The 19,592-nt window shown below is 39.9% G+C and overlaps 1 protein-coding gene and 1 long non-coding RNA gene across 3 annotated transcripts in view; one reads left to right on the top strand and one right to left on the bottom strand.

Annotated features, from left to right (window-relative positions):
- Positions 1 to 19,592, top strand: part of WDR63 (WD repeat domain 63) — a 68,194-nt gene that overhangs the window by 8,501 nt on the left and 40,101 nt on the right. The window contains exons 4-11 of the mRNA XM_032301377.1: positions 4,791 to 4,972; positions 5,541 to 5,645; positions 6,208 to 6,357; positions 7,437 to 7,636; positions 10,973 to 11,089; positions 16,309 to 16,499; positions 17,019 to 17,143; positions 19,057 to 19,146. Of these exons, the coding sequence (XP_032157268.1) occupies positions 4,791 to 4,972; positions 5,541 to 5,645; positions 6,208 to 6,357; positions 7,437 to 7,636; positions 10,973 to 11,089; positions 16,309 to 16,499; positions 17,019 to 17,143; positions 19,057 to 19,146 (1,160 nt within the window). The remainder of the gene's footprint in view (positions 1 to 4,790; positions 4,973 to 5,540; positions 5,646 to 6,207; positions 6,358 to 7,436; positions 7,637 to 10,972; positions 11,090 to 16,308; positions 16,500 to 17,018; positions 17,144 to 19,056; positions 19,147 to 19,592) is intronic.
- The window catches only part of LOC116566821, a 27,993-nt gene extending 8,401 nt beyond the window's left edge, over positions 1 to 19,592 (bottom strand). Inside the window, exons 1-3 of one of the 2 annotated variants that reach the window (XR_004276024.1) lie at positions 19,441 to 19,592; positions 13,364 to 13,503; positions 7,851 to 8,527 (exon numbers count right to left, since the gene is read on the bottom strand). This is a non-coding gene — a long non-coding RNA (uncharacterized LOC116566821). Of the gene's footprint in view, positions 1 to 7,850; positions 8,528 to 13,363; positions 13,504 to 19,440 lie in introns of those variants that run through there. The other variant, XR_004276023.1, reaches the window with a different exon arrangement.

The raw sequence follows: 19,592 nt of genomic DNA, 5'->3' as shown, positions 1-19,592 counted from the left end.
AAGTGTGGAAGAAAGAATTTCAGATTGAGAAATAGACTTGAACCGATCAGTCTCTCACAAATCTAACATGGTATGGTTACAGAAGAGAGTAGAAAGTGTGTAGGTCTGTTAGTTATTACTTTCATTAGAATAATATTTTTAAGACTCTGGCCTGTACTTCAAGGTAAGATTCAAGTATTTCAAGTTGAAGAGGCTAATTTTTAAACACATAAACTAGAACTTGGACAACCAAATTAATGTTGTTCCTACTTTCAGAGGCTAAATAATCTTATTCCATTAGGACCTTTTGTTTTGGCTGTTGTTGAAACTTTCCTCTTAGATTGGACTTAGGTGATGCCCATCATGTTTAGAGACAGGGAGGAAACAGTGAGGGTTGGGGAAGAAGAAGATCCAAAAGCCTTATAGGCTGTGTTATAAAGGCTCTGACTTTGAGTCATATAGGATGGAAGCTACTCAAGTGGTATTTAAGCAGAAGAGTGTTGGGGTCTGACTTATAAAGTGTCACCCTGGCTATCTAGCTGTGAATTTCAGGGACGGAAGCAGAAACCAGTCCAAAAGCTACTGCAGGAACCTACGAAAGAGAAGGTGGTGGCTTGGGCCAGGGTGGTAGAGGGGTAGTGGAGATGGCAGGAGGATGTCGACTGACAGTAAATGGCACTAGAAGAGGGCACAGTAAATAATTTACTGACTTAAATAATTCAGTAAATAATAATTTGGGTAATAATTATATTATAATTATTTGGGTAAATTATTTGGGTATAATTATTTGGGTAAATAATAATTTACCCAAAACTTAAAGTTGTCTTTGGCTCCTTTCTCCCCCTCAACACTTCCCTATTCCCATAAAACCATCCCACCTCTAAAATATATCCCATCCACTTCATGTTATGTCCACATCTGCAGCCTTAGTCCAGACCTCCACATTTCCTATGCAGATTGGTTCCTTGGCCCTCAACTGGTATCACTGCTTCTACTTACCTGGTCATGTGTCTTTCCTGCATAAACTCTCTTATGAGTAACTCTCTTTACTTTGCCATTATAGCAGTCCTGTCTCTGCCTCCCTCTCTTTGTCTCTCTCTGTCTCTCTCCTCTCCCCTCAGTCCCCCATCCCAATCTAGATCCCACCAGCCTTGCTTAGCAGACTGTATCTCAAAGTTATTCCTGCCCCAGGGCCTTTGTTCTTGCTACTCCTGATACCTGGATAGATCTTCTCCCAGATATTTATGCATCTATCTCCTTTTCACCATTCAGATCTAGATCTGATCCAATCCCACCTCTGCAAGAGGACTTCCTTGACCTCTCCTTCACCTGGCACCATTGTATTGCCTACATAGCACTTATCCTAATTCTGAAATTAAAGTACAGTCAATTCTTATTTTTCTTGGAAGTTCTATGCAGTTGCTGCTAACACTGGATTAGCAAGTACTGAGCTATTGCTCCTAGGGTAAATACAGAGTTGGGTTCCTATGAGCCTCTAGTCACATTTTCATTAGCCAGTCAATACATAAACTTGTTTTATGTGCATTTCTGTTTAAAGACACCTTATTTAATATATATTATCAATTCATTAACATTGAACTCATGGCCAAATGCACTATAACGCATGTCTAAATGATGCTTATCTAAGACACGAATTTTCCCAAGTCACACCCCAGCCTTCTTGCATTAGGAACACTAGATGGCACTTCAGCACTATGCTTGGGAGCCATTTTGCCTGGCAAAATCACCAAAAGAAAAAGTACAAAAAATTTTAAAATTAAATGGTTTAAAAATTAAATAGCTTATTATCTTGCAATTTTGGAAACCAGGAGTCTGACATTACTTTCAATGGGTCAAAGTCAAGATAGTAATAGGACTGGTTCCTTCTGTAGGCTTTGAAAGGAGGATCCACTTCCTTACCTTTTTCAGCTAAAGGCTCTCTGCATTCATGGACTTTCTGTGCTTTCCTCTATTTTCAAGGCCAGCAGTGTAGCATTTTCTAATCTTTCTGTCTTTGACCTCTGCCTCTTTGTCATATCTTCTTCCATGACTTTGACCCTCCTGCTTTCCTCTTATAAGGATCATAGTGGTTACCTTGGCCCTGCTCAGGAGCCCAATGATCTCCCCATCTGAAGTTCCTTAATTTCATCACATCTGCAAGTCTCTCTTGTCATATAAGGTAACTTATTCGCAGGTTTCAGGGATTAGGACATGGACACTTTCAGGGAGGCTCTATTCTGTTTACCACAAGTGATTAGTAGCACAGGTTTGGGAATTAGACTTGGCTCAGTTCATAATTCTGCCACTTAATGACGGTGTGGTCACAAATGACTTCACCTCCCTGAACATCTACTACTTGTCCGAAAAACAAGGTAGCATAGGGGCACCTGAGTGGCTCAGGGGTTAAAGCCTCTGCCTTTGGCTCCGGTAGTGATCCCAGGGTCCTGGGATCAAGCCCCACATCGAGCCCCACATGGAGCTCTGCATGGAGCCCCACATGGAGCCCCGCATCGGGCTCTCTGCTTGACGGGAAGCCTGCTTCCCTTCCTCTCTCTCTGCCTGACTCTCTGCCTACTTGTGATCTCTGTCTGTCGAATAAACAAATAAAACCTTAAAAGAAAAACAAAAACAAGGTAGCATGGCTATCTCATGAGATTATTGTAGGTTAAATTAGACAGTACATGCCCACTTCCTTACGTGGAGCTGTCACATAGACAGTTCACGCCAACTGTTGTTACTATTTTTAAAAGATACTATAAAGACATAAACCAATGAGTGAGAATGCAGAAACACAAAGCTCACATATACATGGTCAATAGATTTCCAAAAAAGTGCAAAGGCAGTTCAGTGGAGAAAGGACAGTCTTTTCAACAAATGATGCTGGAACAATTGTATATCTATATGCAAAAAAAACCCCAAAAAACAAAAAACCAAAAAACCTTCAACCCATACTTCACGACATATACAAACATTAACTCAAAATGGATCACAGACCTCATTATAAAACCAAATATTATAAAACTTCTGGAAGAAAACATAGGAAAAATTCTTTGTGACCTTGGATTAGGCAAAGTTTTCCTAGATTTGGCACCCAAAGTCATGGAATACCAGTCAGAAATGTAAAGGAATGAACCAGGTGTTACATGCAACAACATGAATGAATCTCAGAATAATTATGCTAAGTAAAAAAAGATAAACAGAAAGAATACATACTATGTAACTGCATTTATAAATATTCCATAAAAAGTGAACTAAGCTATAGTAATAGAAAGCAGATCAGTGGTTGCCTAGGGGTGCAGGCAGGGAGGAAGGGACAGGAGGAACCTTTGGGTGATTATGGGTGTGTTCTTTACCTTGGTGTGGTGATGGCTTCATCATTTGATGATTTATCAAATCATCAAGTATATCATACATCATTTGATATATTTATCAAAGCGTACACTTTAAATATATACAGTTTATTGTTAGCCAATTATATCTGCTTTTAAAAAGGAAATACCAACCAAAATGTAAGGAAAAAAAAAAAAAGTACAGATGAAACACATGGGAGTTATTTAAATTAGTTTGTTTCAAAATGCAGGGGCAGTTGGGGCCCCTGGGTGGCTCATTGGGTTAGGCATCTGCTTTCAGCTCAGGTCATGATCCCAGGGTCCTGGGATCAAGCCCCACATCAGGCTCCCTGCTTCTTCCTCTTCCTCTGCCTGCCACTTCTTTTGCTAGTACTTATGCTCTCTCACTCTCTCTGTTACATAAACAAACAAACAAACAAACAAACAAATAAATAAATAAATAAATTTTTTTAAAATTGTTTTTAAAAATGCAGAGCAATTGATGTATATTCAGGACTCTGGTCTGTAGGGCACAGGACTCTTCCTTGTACGCACAGTAAGATTCTGAGGAGTGAGTTCTGTGGACCTTGAGTCTGTCTGTGGCTCTTGCTCTATCAGCTACTAGGTCAGTAACTGCCATTGACTGCCTCCTATGAAGTGTGATCTGTTACCTCCTTGGCCACATGTGTGGAAGGAGCAGGACCCTCTCTCATGCTTTGCTGTGACCACACATTAGAGAGAAAGTATAGCGTGGTAGTAAGAGGCCAGGGACCTTAGTTTGGATCCCTGCTCCCACATGTCCAACTCCCAAGGAGAGAAAAATGGCAGCTGGTCCCTAATTCATGAAAAACTTGTATTCCAAATGTTTATTATGCCAACTGATTGTGATTTGGAATATATTTCCACAACTAATTAGCGTTATGCATATAGCCATTAACCCCCCTCCTCAATTACCTGAATAATTGTGTCATAGAGCTACTAGGGTGGGGGGGTAAATATTTCTATAGAAAAATAAACCCCAAATTCCACTTTGAGAAGCCACATGTTCTTCTCCACTGGGAAGGACATCTAGGTTTATAGGGTCTGGAGAAGATGGGAGTGGAGTGGGCTCTGGAACCCTGGGAGGGAGACTTGGGAGAGGAAGTTTTGGGGTTAGATCCAGAGCTGAAACTGGGACCATGGAATCTGATGGTGATAAGAAGGGTAAGAAAATGAGAAGATGGCTTGCGATAGAGGAAATAGAGCATACTGTGAATAGAAGCTCTCTTAAGAGGTAGTATTACAGATAATTGTTATTTTCTTCTTTTTATCTTTTTTGACATTTTCTGTAATGCACAGACTTATTTAAAAAGAAGAACAATGATTTTTAAAGTCTTTTAAAATTTTAACCAAGACAATTATTTAAAGCAAACAACTGCATGTTTCCTCTTAATATTTTAAGCGGTTACATTTAATGTCCAAATTCTACTGTGCCTTCCCCAGGTCATCCGGAAATTTACCCTTTAGTATTAACTACCCAGACCCAGGAAATATTCAAATGCCGAATAGACGAAGATGTCACAGATGAACAACCTTATAAACTTATCAAAAAAGAAGATATTTTTGCAGACTTTCGGAACAGAGCTGCAGTATCTGACTTCTATCCAGTCAAAAAAGTTATCCAGGTAAGTACAACATCCCTCTTTATTTATTCAGTCCTGTCTCAAAAGGTTTCTGGTACATGACAGCAAAAGATAGAGAGATTGTTGAATTTAAATCTGTGGCATGTCCCCCACCAACAAAGGAATTTGCCCACCTTTCCTATGGAACCCTGCTTGATAAACCTCTGTGAAAAGCAAACACCTGTCAGTGACTGATCCTTGCTTCACACCCAGGAAAACTTATCTTTGCCCAGTTTCAACTAGAATAGGAATCTACTCTTATTTTCCTATACCGCTTCAATTTTTTACTTCATAATTTTGGTCTGATTTGTCTCCAAACATGCTACTGAGCACCAACACGAAGTAAAAGGAATGCTTCTTTTTTTTTCCATTAGAAATAAAATCGCATGGTAAATTCCTGCAGACCTACTGAGTTTTAAGTGCCTTGTTAATAGAATAATTTTACAATCTTGGATTATGAGCCATAGATTAGCACTATGGCTATCTTTTATGACTGATTAGAAAAATACCAATTCTGTGTCTGAATAAACTGAATGAACACTGACCTTCTCTTTTGATTCTATGCCTACAGGCATATCCTGGAGATGAGCTTCTGGTTGTTTATGACAAAGACTTCAAATATGGACATAACTTTTATCTTATTGGAACTGAAGAGGGCAAAGAAAACTATTTAAACGTAAGCATATGCCAAGTCCTTGCATCCTGTTGATTGTCGGAAGGAAAGAATAGCTCTGGGAGACAACTACACGTGGTTTTGATTATTTTTGTTCAGCTCTCTTTCCCTGGGACCTACACCGGGTCCTGGGGCTTAGAGTAGGTAAGCAGTAAATGCAGGATGACCTAAATCAAACACCTCAGAGTAACAGATACTCTACTTATTTGCCCTTTACTGACTCAATGAGAGCAGAAACATTAAATCTGAAGTAGCATTGCTCTTGACCACTCTTTGTCTCATATTCCTGGTGTTCCTCTTGCTATATCCAGGACTTTGGGTTTACTGAACCACTTGTCTGCAAAGTGTTAGCACCAATAGTATCTATTTCCAGAGCTGCTGTGAAAATTAAATGTTTTTTTTTCTTTTGCTTAGTTTCCTTCTCCTAATTGAAAAATTAAACTAAGAATAAAGAAAATAAGGAAGTGTTTAATTTATACAAACCTAAATTTTATTGTGAAATATTCACATGCAGCTATAACTACTTTTGGTCATATATTTGAAAGTGCTGTTTATTTTACTCTAGGCCCCAGAATTACCAGAAGAACAGGAAGAATATAAAGAGTATATTCCAGAAGATATATATGTTTACAAGCCACCTATCTCTAAACCATGGGTTTCTTTGGGCAGTGAGAAAGAAATTGAGGAAGAATCAGTTAAGGAATCTACAAAGCAGGTCAGAGGCTTGGGTATGATCTTCAGCGTGTCACCTCTCTAATGCTCAACAACACTGATTCCTGAGGGATCTGTGAGGTTTGCTATGTTTGCCAATGGGGATGTGGTTTTTCCTTTGATAGAAGAAGGGTCATTGTTTGGGGTATTTGGGTATTAAGGGTAGAATTGTATTCCTCAAAAGAGATATGCTGAAGTCCTAACACTCAGTACCTTAGAAGGTGATTTTATTAGGAAATAGGGTTGCTAATCCAATATGACTGGTGTCCTTATAAAAAGATGGCCATGCAAAGACACAGAGACACAGGGAGAACACCTTGTGAAGAAGGAAGCAGAAATGGGAGTGATGTATCCACAAGCTAGGGAAGGAAAGGATTGCCGGCTATCACCGGGAGCTGGGAGAGAGGAATGGAACAGATTCTCCCTCAGAACCTTTAAAAGGAACAAACCCTTCAGCACCTTGATCTCGGACTTACCCTTCAGCACCTTGATCTCGGACTTCCAGCCTCCACAACTATGAGAATAGTTGAAATAAAATCCTATTGGTTTAAGCCGCGAAGGCTGCGCCTCTTGGTTACATCAGCCAGATGAAACTGACACAGTGGCATTCCCAGGGCAGCCGCTGAGAAGAAGAGTTGTATGTGAGTGATTTATTATGAAAGTGCTCCATAGAAGAATAGGGAAAGCAGCAGGACAGGGACAAGGGTGCGATCTCAGGCAAAAGGCCAGTAGAGGAAACCTTTAGCTTGAACCCCTAGGGGAACTCTGGAGTAGAAATGACACCTGCGTTGTCCCAAACAGAAGCAAAGGAGATGGGCTTACACGTGTTTTCTACCAGTCCAACCCCAGTGAGTGCCAGTCACTTCCTATTCTTTTTATCTTGTACCAAAGTGGTCCCAGTAGCTAGAATAGTACTCTGTAGAAGAGCAGTAGGGGGTGGCCCTGAAAATGGAAAGCACACAGAGCTGGAGGGGCAAACAGTATAGAAAGAGATTTGAGAGAATCCAAGCCGAGCACCCGTACTGTCTACCTGTACTGTCTACTGAACTTGATTGTTACTTTCACTGCTCACATGTGTTGCAGATTACATATATGATTTCTCGAAAACGAAGTGAGTTTGGAGCGCCAATTAAGTTCAGTGACCAAAATGCTTCCAGCGTAAAAGATGCCTATATTGAATGTACAGCCTACCCAGATAATCATTTTACCCTTAAACAACTTGAGAAAGATGTTGGCATGCAAGTAATCCCCAAAGTCAAGGACATAAGTACTCAAACAAGATGGTAAGTATGTGATGGGAGTGTATATATTCGAAGGCAATGCAGTAAAATCTAGCAACATCCATGCTTATTTTGAAAGATCTTTATAATAAATAGAAATGCATAATGAAGACATCGATCTTCACAGAGCAATTCAGGAAGATCTAATTATACTCAACAAATTTCAATTAAAAATCTCAATAGGAAAAAATTAAGTTAAAAAATCCCCATAGGAACAGGATAGACAAGTCTATAAGAATGTAAACACTGTGAAGTGGGACAGTAACTGATGCTGTTAGAAGCACACTCCTGCTCTCAGAGCAGGCTCCTGTTGTCCCTCACCTTTGGCTCCTAACCACTCTATTCCACCACCGAAGTGATCATTCTCCCATATCAAAGCAGATTATCTTAGGTCATTGCCTAAACCTCTTTTCTGGCTCCACACTACATCCAGGGTCCTTAGTGGCATTAGATCCTCCTTCTTCCATGACAAGGCATGGCCTGCTCCTCCAGCCTTGGCACCCTGTTCTGGAACAAGCTCTTGTGCTCCAGCCCCATGGGCTGCTTCCAGCTTCCAGAATGTCTGCTTCTCCTCATCTTCCTGCTTCTGCCCATGCTGCTCCTTTTACATTAGCCTGCAGTTAGGCCACATCATATAACACAAACTTATGTTATACTAAATTGGTGAACATCTCAGATAATATATGAAGTAAAAACAGGATGGTTGTGTACAGAGTGGTTGTTGGTGTATGGCTTGTTCTCCCTCATGATCACGTGGCTGTCTGGGAGCTCTGGCTCACTGCCACCGCCCAGAATCACGAGAGAGGATAGTACAGCAGATCACTAGCCCAGACAATTCCAAATCCAAAATTCAAAGTGCATTTTCTCCTGAATGCATATTGCTTTCACTCCATCCTGAAATTTAAAAATCACAAATGGAAGCATCATAAGTTAGGGGCCATCTATAAAAGCAACAACTCCCATTACTATCTATCCCCTTACTCTATTTCTCTGCATGTTACTTAATATGTGCTTGTCATTGTCATTCTTCTCTCACCTCCTGAGAGTGACATTAGCACCAAAGAAACTTAGACTTTGAGATAAATTTCTAAGCCAAGTCAGCCAGAGATGACTTCTGTGTTCCTGACAGGGTGCAGAAAAGTGAAGGAATGAGTCAGCCAGGGTAGACTTGGGAGGTAGACAGAAAAGGGACAGGGAACTTCCAACAACAGGAACCCAAACCAGAGGACTCTAGATTTAGTAGCCTCTCAACGAATGCTGACTCATACTAAGGACAGTTGTATCTACATAGATGGAGTGAAAAAAGAAGTAAGTGAAGATCTTGGCGCATAAGATGAAAACAAAATATATGAAACAAAAGGTTCAAATCTAGGTGACTGGGAGAATGCTGGTACTCCTTAACAAGCACAGGAAATCAGGAAGGGCAGCTAGTCTGGGGTAGAGAGGCTACGAGATACAATTTTGACAGAAGTAAGAAAAAAAATAAATAAAATCAAAGATGAAGTTCAAAGGGGACTGACAGTGAAAGCAAATGTTCAGTGTTCTTACCACACACTAGGCATTCTTCTAAGCCCTTGGCATACAGCAAGCAATTCTCACAACTGCCCTCTGAGGTAGGCACTATCCCCATTTTACAAATAAAGAAACTGAGGCAAAACCAGGTTAAAAATGAAAAGTCAATGTTCAGAACATAATTTAAATTGAAGCAATCACAAACAGATCTGCTGAGAAATAACCAAACAGCTCAAATTGAAAAAATAGGAGTAACTCTTAGTCATGTTGCCTCTTGGATGAAACCCATAGGTGTCATGTAATTTCTTACTTAATCCTGCCTAGAGGACACTAATGTGTGCTAAAAATTAAGAGATGAAGCTATGATTTGAACTCAGTTTCTCTGGTTCCAATACCAACATTCTTTCCAGCACACTGCTTCGTGTTACTGATACTGGGCTAGCTAGAGGAAAAGGAATGAATTATTTATTAAACATAAAACTCTGTTTACTCCTTGTTTTTTATTCTTCATTAAGTGTATATATATAAATATATATATATACACATATATTATTTGCCTCTCACAGAGACATTTTACTATCATTTGTTCAACACAGAATAAACACAACCTAATATTTTTTGAACACTTATAATATGCTAGGCACTATTTTAGAAGCTTTGTTTGTATTAATGTATTAAATTTACAATGACTCTATGAGACAGGTACTTTGAGAATTTCATTTAGAGATGAATAAACAGACACAGAGAGGTTAACTAATTAGTTTGGGGGGTCACAAAGCTTGTTAGTGATAAAATGGGACTTCAAAACCAGGCAGGGTGTCACCAGAGTACACACTCTTAATGACTGTGCCATATGACCTTTCTAGAGCCCCATACCCTGAGATCAAGGAGCTCAGCCAGTCTAGTGAGTGAGACTCTCACTGCCCAAACACAAACAGGAGATGTGCAAGGGTGGAGGTGAGCACTGAGGGCAGACTAGATGGAAAAGGCTTTCTCCCAGAGATAATGTTGCCATCATTGCTGAAGTGTAAATTGTTTTTATTTTTGTATATAGAGAGCAGAGTTTCTCAGTCTCAACTCTAATCCATTTTGGGCTGGATAATTCTTTTTTGTGGGAGGCTATCCTGTGCATTGGAAGGTATTGAACAGCATCCCTTGGATTCCACTCACTACATGCCAGTAGCACATTCCATTTGTGACAACCAAAAATATTTCTGGATGTGGTCAAAAGTTCTCAGGGTGTGGGGGCGGGGTAGGATTGCACTGGTTAAGAAACACTGATTTAATGAAATGAAGAGAGAGAGAATGATGAACAAATGTCGCAAAATGTTAATAATGGATGAATCTGGGTGAAGAGTGTATGAGAGTTCCTTAGATCCTTCTTAACAACTTTTCTATCAGTTAAAAATATTTAAAGGGGTGCCTGGGTGGCTCAGTTGGTTAAGTGCCTTCAGCTCGTGTTGTGAACCTAGGGTCCTGGGATCAAGTCCCGTATCGGCTCCCTGCTCAGCAGGAAGCCTGCTTCTCCCTCTCCCTCTGCCTGCTGCTCTGCCTCCTTGTGTTATCTCTCCATCTCTCTAATAAATAAATAAAATCTAAAAAAAATTTTTTTAATAAAAAATTAAAAAAATAAGAACTTGATTATGTTGGAAACAAATACATAAGTATTCAAAGTATTTTAAAAAGGCAGTCAACATCAATTATCTGGGATAAAGAAAAAATTGAATATATAGAATTTAAATTAAAAATAATATTACTGTCACAGAAAGAAACCTTTACTTTCCTTTGATCTAATTTTCGGTATTCCATTTTCTTTTAATGTATTAGGACATATCCCAAAAATGCCACTACGCAGTATTATCCAAGAGAATTATCAGAGGAGGAAAAAGAGACATTTGAACAATCAAAGCCTTTGAGTGACTTTCTGAACAATACGTCTATAAAGTAAGAATTGTATATTAATTTTTTTAAAAAATAAAACATAAAATGTGTATGTGTACCTATAGTGATAGGTCTTAAAAAAGGAACTCAGCCCATGGTGTCTAGTTAGAGAGTATGAAGAGTTATCAGACATGAATGAGCATGTGACACATTCTCAATCTTTCCTTTCTGTTGCCAGGAAACACTCCTAGACCTCCTAAGCTAGGGCCACACCAGTGTTCACCTGGGAGATGTATACACTTGAGTGTGTGAGGATGTTTTCCTCATTATAATTATGATCTTTGTAAATGATAACCTGAATTGGATTCAGATGTACCTTTGTACCTCTTATTCCTTCCCCCTAATTCCTGTCTTGCTGCCACTCTTGCTGAATCTGAGAGAGAGGTGTTTTCAGAAACACCCCACCCACCCCCCCCACCCACCCCCACGCCACACACACAGTTACTAGGACCCTGGAGTGTCTAAACCGAAGAAGAGCTTGACAAGGTCTCTTCAAGTCGACATCAGAATTCAGAGAAGGCAAGCCAGTGGTGCACAGGTCTGCCAGTTGTACCCTGTAAATTGGTTTCCTTTTCTTCCCAAAACTAAAAATTTGTTGGTCGAGTTGATATGTAGCCCATATGAAGTTTTTTCATTTTTAAGAAAATAACATTAATTCTTTGAGACTTTAAAGTGTTCTGAAAATTCTAACAACTCTCCAAAACTATTACCTATGTCTGGGGGGAATCTGGTTTAAAAATTCACCAGTGATGCAAAGAGAGTGCATTGAACTAGGTAAAATACTTTATATACGTATAGTTATGTTACTCTGGGTCAAGACTTCTTATGAAGCTTATAAAAACGTGGAACAGGGCGCCGTGACTCAGTTGGTTAGGCATCTGCCTTCAGCTCAGGTAATGATCCTGGGATCCTGGGATCAGTCCCACATCAGGCTCCCTTCTCATCGGGCAGCCTGCTTCTCCTTCTCGCTCTGTCCATTCCTTCTGCTCCTGTGCACGCACGTGCTCTCTCTCTCTCAAAATAAATAAAATCTTAAAAAAAAAAAAAAAAAACAACCCAAAATGCAACAAAGAAAGATAGTTGTTCCATCAGGGCCTGATGACTGACAGCTGTTCAACAGGCTGTTCCTTGCTGACTCATCATTCACTGTAGCTAACTTGCCTGGGGCCAGCCACCAGAATGACTATGGAATCAAAGCCCTGGAGGGCAGAGAGAACACAATGGCTTTTAACAGAGAGCCAGAAACCCAGAGGCAGGAACACAGTCTCTCTTCCCAGGATTTCTGTACTAGTTAGTCTCTGGAGAAGATATTAAACATGCAGAAAAACTGTATATCTATCTCATGGCAAGGGCAGGAGACACACTACAAGGCAGAATTCCATGAAACCTCCAGAAATTGCCAGAGGTTCAGTGTTTTAAGAAGGAGGTTGCTATTTTTGTGGACTCTGCAGTCTGATTAGGGGAAATGAAAATCAGGTGAGTTTACTTCAGACTTTGAAGCAAGCCTCATTTTTTTGTCTGGTGACAAAATTAAATGCGTTTCTGCTTGGCTACAAAACTAAACATCAAAAACAAAAAGAAAGTATTAACTCTTTGCCACTCATTTATAGGAAGCATGCTACAGTTTTTCCTATGAGGCAATAAGAAACAAGAGAGCCCAAGGTTTCGGTTTCCCTATATCAAAATTTAGTCCTTAAAATTTTTCCTGTTAAGAATATTAAGAATGAGAAGTCTATGCATAATCCATTTCAAAGCCATAGATGGCCTATAGCCAATTCTTAATTATCCACAGGGTGTATTATCTTTAGAACTGGGTTTTTATTCTTCCCTTTCAGTTGTCATACTTATAGAGAGGAATAGTAAACAGCTTTATAATTCCCTCTCTGAGATGTGGGTAGGAGAAGCCAGAACTATAAGAAAAAAGAGGAAAATTGGCACAGGAATTATAATAGCACCGGTCAAGAATAAATAAACCTACAAACACATCACTGCCAAAGCAACTAAGAAACATTCGTTTCTGGGTTAAGAAAAAAAAAAAAACACTTACTGGGGCATCTGGGTGGCTCAGTTGGTTAAGCATCTGACTCTTGATTTTACCTCAGGTCACGATCTCAGGGTCCTGGGATTCAGCTGCCAGTCAGGCTCCGTGCTTAGCTGGGAGTCGCTTGAGACCTTCTCCTTCTTCGTCTGCCCACCACCCACTCTCACTTGATCTCTCTCTCTCTCTAAAATAATAAATAAATAAAATCTTTTTAAAAAAAAAAAAAGAGTACTTACAGGCTCTAACTCAGACAACAGTTTCACCAGCCTCTACTTCATCACCCTCAGAAAGTGGAGTGCAGGGAAATCAAGAAACCGGAAACCAGAGAGAAGGTGCTGTCTTCTCTTCTCCCTTGTCAGTCAGTTCGCAGTTCGGCCTGAGAGGGAAGAATCAGGAAATCAGATCAGAGACCTTGGCTTTTAGTTTGTCTCTTGGGAATTTCTTTCTCATTTAGGCTGAAACAAACAAACAAACAAAAACCAAGATTTTGAGAATGCTAACAAATGCTTCTGCTTGAAGCTCTGGGCTGGGAAGCTCGCCCTCCTGGGTGTTCAAACGTACATATGTACCACCTGGAGATTCATCAACATATAGACTCTGAGTCAGCTGGTTCGGGGTGGAGTCTGCCACTGCATTTTTGGCAAACTCCAAGTTAGGGTGGTGCTGGGGGTCCATGGACCACACTTTAAGTAGCAAGGAGCTAGTTTGGTAAAATACAAGAAGAATTCAACCAAGAGTAACCAATTAAGCCGTGAATGGTAGTGTTCATTCTTAACAACAGAGGTATTAAAGGCCACCCTGTTTAATTACATTCTTAGGAGTATCAGTTGTAATATTTCGAGCTTATATTTAATTGTCTAAGTAAAGGAGGTTTCTTTCCTTATTTTAGGAAATTCATAATCAAAATCCCCCTCTTTGAGCTTACTATACCTATTAAAAAACCAAGCTATTTGGACTCCCAGTCAGTAGGGTAAAAGGCTGGGTGGCATTCTAATGGTGGGAAAGCTCCAAAGGCCTCGTGAGTGAGCTGAGCTTTCACACCTACCCATATGCAGGGGCAATCAACATGACAGAAACTTATAGTAACTATTTTTTGGTTTTGTTTTTTGTCTGTGTATGGTACTGCTTCTCTCAAGAACGTACCTCATTTTCATATTATAAGTAAGTGACTGAGTAATGGTGGAGTAAGTTGGTCAAACTCACAGAAAACAGTTATAAGATCTAGAAAACAATATTTATATGCAAACATACACATAATTACTTGAAGGCTCAGGAGGGTAACCAAAAATAAGCAGAAACTGAAGGGGTGAAAGATGAGATTTGCAAGTCTGCAGGTTTTTTTCTATAATTATTGCCTAATCCAGAGGAGGCTCAAGTGACAGAAACTTGTAGCCTTACAGGTCTGTGGGGAAGGCAGAATAACCAAATAGGAGAAAGTCATGGAAGAAAGGGAATCCCAGATAAGCCAAGACCCGAGATCTACATTAAAAAAATCTAATCAGACCCTAGGCTGTAGACTAAAATATTCATTTTTAGAGAGAACTCTAGGGCAGTCCAGAACAACCAGCATCTAGAAGCTGAAAAACTGGCAGAGATTTCAGCTGTTGTTCTACACAGAGAAGATCACATTTGGAGTTCGAGTCTAGAACAAATTTATCATTTTTGAGGAACAAAAGAGAACGCAGGTCTGCACAACATATCATTTATAACAATCAGTTTCATTAAATATGTCAAGTCACTAAACATGTGAAGAAACAGGAAAATGGAACTCTCAGGTTCTTCCTGATAAGACCTCTGGTACCAAATGAAGGGTGTTTTTTTTCCCCCAACACCAAATATGTATCTTCTCCAACACCAATTCTCTAACTCTCACATGCTATCTGGAGTTAGTACAGACTCAACTAGTTAAGGGGCTTAGTCTGACAAACCGGCCCCAACTTCAGACGCCAGTCTCAAGTCCCAGGGGGGCTATGCTTCTGACTGACCAGCTATAAATCAGTTTGATAATTCTCCAGAATGACTCATTTAACTCAGGAAAGGGCTCTCCTTACTATTACCAGATCATTGTAAAGGATACGACTCAGGAGGAACCAAATGGAAGAGATGCTCAGGACAAGTGATGGGGGAGAGAGTTTGGGGGAGACAGGCCAGCCCCCGGCACTGTCGAGTACTCACCGAGTTGCGAGCTCCTATAATAACTTTTAGGACAGGAACTAGTTTAGTCAGGGCCCTAGACTACCAAGAGATGAGCCTAGCACTCAGATTGTTCTTGGAAGGGCAATATTATTAGCCTTGTTAGCAGGATGAGTCTTAATTTTAGGGACTGCATCATGCATTGCAGGTTTAGTAATTGAATTAAACACATTAATCCTTCCCAGGCCCTATGATAACTAAAACCACCACCACCACCATCACACACGCGCACACACGCGCGCACACACACATCACACTTCTAACTTCCATATCGCCCCTCGAGAATCTTTTATTTTAAATTTTATATATACAATATATAAATGGATATTCTAATCCTGGTTAATATATAACCCTAAATACATAAGTGTGTGTATGTGTGTATCTATACATCCCTAATGATATCTTTGTATAATAATTAGTATATATGAACAGTCAGTACCAAATATGGCTAAGAAAATTGCCTTTTCTGTCAGTTTGGGGTTTCCAGGAAGTGAACAAGACCAAGTTTAAAGTAGAGGCTTAGAGGGTGCTGCTGTGTGAAAATTCTTTTTAAAGGAAGCAGGACTGGGCAAGGAGAGCTTTGGCAAAGTCTAGGGCAAGCCCAGCAGGGAGCTCCAAGGGCAAGACAACTTGTGGGAGGACTCCTGCAGGACACAGAGTAGGGGGAGGCCCCCTGTCCCTGCAGCTGCCAGCCTGGTCATGGGCCTGGGAGAGCACAGCCTGGGCCTGGAAGCCAGAGAGATCACGAAGGTGCTCCAGGCCGTCAGCTAACAGCCTCCTGGCACTAGAAGTTCCGAGTAGCCCAGAGCCAGGAGATATTTTTTTCTCTGAAGTCATTTATTTCACATGGGGGTAATCATCAGTTACCAGATGTAACTGAGAACATTTTTTTTTCTTTCCATATAAAAGAAAAAGGACCTGATGAAAGACATATCATTGAATAGTAAAATCCAACATCTTGTGCTCTTTTTTCTTTTAAACGAAATAGTGTTGAAATAGCCCTGCAGCAAAATGAAATCATGAACACATTTATCGATGACTGGAAGTGCCTGGCAGAAGAAGAAAGCACCTTTGGAGACAAAACCGATACCCACTTGAAAGAGTACCAGTCCTTTACTGACCTCCATAGCCTAACGGAGAAGATGGTCACCTCTGTCTCATGGCATCCGACCATCTATGGTGAGATGAACATGACTGCGGTTCTCTTTGGTGATGCGCAGAAATAGTCTGTTACTTTTCTAGTAAAATGACAAGCTAGCTCAGTTTCTCAATTGCAATAAGATGGCTTACAGCCGCGAAGTGCACCTGCCAAGACCTTTCGGCACCGCTCTGGTCCTGTGTTCTCCCAGCACCTCACTGTGGTTTCTACAAGGACAGAACCAGAGCTCAAGCCAGGGAAGTGATGGGCTCAGGTCACCCAGTTGGTGCAGTGCTGAATCTGGATTTGCCTCAACCTGCTGGGACTCCCAAGGCTGGCTCCGTTTCCCCTCCCCCATTCTCTTCCTCTCTGATTACTGGACAAGAGAGAACACTATTACACAGTAGAACTCTAGAAGAACTCTTGGTGTCTTTTTGAATATATTTATTCAAATTTCAGCACTATGGAAATGAATAGTGACTATGTTGAGCAGCAACACTAAAAATATTTCTCTATGTACAGTTGCTGCAGATTTTAACTTCTAATTGTGTTTCAATCAGGCCTAATAGCTGTGTCCGTGGCTGTACGACTCTCCTTTGAAGAAAGAGTCCACTTTTCTGGCAAATTATTGCTGCAACCATCACTGATTCTTTTCTGGAGTTTCTCTGATCCCATACATCCTCAGGTAATTTTTTTTTTAACATCCTCAGATAATTAAGGAGAGTTGTCCACATAGTCTAAACATTTCAAAACTATGTTCACATTTATCCCCAGCAGTTTTAATTGCAAAGTACTTTGTAACCACTTAATGTGGTAAGTGTTTATTAAGTTAGGCTTCTTCAATTCAGAATTTATCATCAATTTGAGGAAAACTTAAGTTTACACTTAGTTTACTGGACAAATCAGCATGTTATTTTCAAAAAACGATTGTAAGAGGACTGTTTAACCAATTTTAAAAAGCAAACTCTTTCAGGGGGGTTATTTAAATACTGTTTGTTCAAATGCAAATAGGTTTTAATTTCACATGAATTCCGTCAGTTCTGAGAATCAACAGTAGGTGACAGTAATGAGTACAAATGTCTGTGTGGGAAATAATGGGGAAGAGTAGGGACTATGGCCCTGGAGAGTGGACAGCCCATCTGTGGGGATATTACTCTTCAGCTTGCTTGTTGCCAGGTGGTCTCACTTGGTTTAAAGTATCCAGATCAGAATTTTTGAGTGAAATTTCTCAATTTTTAAATAGTTCAATTAAAACCAAACCAAACACACAATTCAAATAAAACACGGCTGAGGGCTGAGTTTGCCTCACAGGGTTCTATTTCTATCAGGCGCTCAAAAAGAGTTTTGCTTAGGGGGAGTGTGCTTTATAGTGTTAGATGAGTTTGTTTGTTTGTTTTTTTAATGTGCTTAAATATAATATTTTGTTTTTATAAAGTATTATATAACTAAGGATTTCCCTAATAAACCCTAGCCTATCCTTCTACCTTCTTCCCTAATTCATCTGAATTCAGGCAGTTTTACTATAATAGATTCTAGCACTTGAATTATTATAGACCCAGAGATCAAAAATGACAGATCTTTAGTTCTTTCTTATCAGCCGAATTACCACAAAAATGGCAAGAAGAGGCTTTCTAACGTTTTTTAATGGACTAGGATCACTCTCCAGTCCACATCATGGAAGTGTGGCTGAACTTTCAGGCAAATTAGGAAGAGGAAAAAAAGACCCTTTCCTCTATTTTGAAGAATAGCTTTAAAAAGACAGGCAAGTGATTTCTTTTACCTTAGTTCAATCAAAACTATAAGAAAATATTTTAAAAATGTATGTTAAAAGTAGAAATCTCTCTAGAAGCCACAGGGTACCAGATAAAGACGATTCACTCCAATCCCAGTCTGAAACTAGCTCAGTGGTGGCTCACCAATGGCCTCTGAAGCCCATATTTTTGATGGTCTTGTTTAAGGAAGAGCAGTAGCCATGCTTGTATTGTGCCTGGTGCCAACACATTAGCACAGGTGCCAGCTGTGATTACTGTACCTATTCCTTAACACTGGAATATTCCTTGCAGGGCTTCCTTCTTACCCCCCCCTCCCCAGTACTTGAGTTTGTCCACTTTCTAGGTCCTATATTATTTTTAAATTTGAGATATTATCACTGGCAATATCTCTCTCTTCTCATCCAACACATTTTTTTTTTTTTTTTGAGCGCTCACTCTGTGCCAGGTTAGCTAGAGAGCAGGGAGCAAAACAGGCAAGTAGCTTGTCCTCACAAAGCTAACCTTCACCCTTCCCAGAAACACTAAGCTTAGTCTTTTTTTTTTTTATAAAAAATTGTAACAGCTCTCAGCAGTGACCAATGTAGGGTGGAGGAAGGGGAGACCCGGGCCCCTGGAGAACATACCTCTCTCATACACATAGACAAAGTTCACAAAATTCAGCAGAAGCAATTTCTAATCCACAGGTGCAATTCTGGGAATGGACTGTATGTCCATTTTTCTTATAGATGGCTATGAAATTCAACTTGTGACTGTCTTAATATTACTTTCTCACTATGATCTTAATAGACTTTCTCATTCTATCTTGAATTTGGGGGGTTTACTTTAGTTAATGCTGGAGAGCCCAGATGACATCTTTTGCTTCAAGTTTTGTCCAAGTGACCCTAATATCATTGCTGGAGGCTGCATAAATGGGCAGGTAATTACGGACTTTTTCCCAACTATTTATTAATTTGGACAACGTCTTGTCATATGTTTTGATTGGTAGTTTTTCTTAAACTTAAGGATTCAATTTGGCAGAAGGATGTATGTCAATTGTGTGCCAAGAACTGGGGTATATAGGTGTGTTGGACATGGTATCAGGGCTCAAGGTGTCCACAGGGTAATCTAGTTATAACTGGAACAAAATTGAGTCAAATCTGTTTGTATTCATGGAATAGAGTCGCGTATTAGCAAGATTCTGCGGAATAACAAAAAACACAAGCATTAATACCTCTTGGTCAAGAGTCCTCTTCTGACATTTCTCTAGAGGTAGGAGTTGGCAATGATCCAGAATTTGAACAGAAAGTCACTGGGAAAAGATATTTATATTACTGAATTCCTATGTGTACAATTTGATACCATATCTGTTTTCTTCTTTTCAAG

Source organism: Mustela erminea, chromosome 10 (assembly GCF_009829155.1).
Source record: "Mustela erminea isolate mMusErm1 chromosome 10, mMusErm1.Pri, whole genome shotgun sequence".
Lineage (NCBI taxonomy): Eukaryota > Metazoa > Chordata > Mammalia > Carnivora > Mustelidae > Mustela > Mustela erminea.
Note: the sequence above shows the minus strand (reverse complement) of the source record. Positions and strands in the feature narration are given on the sequence as shown.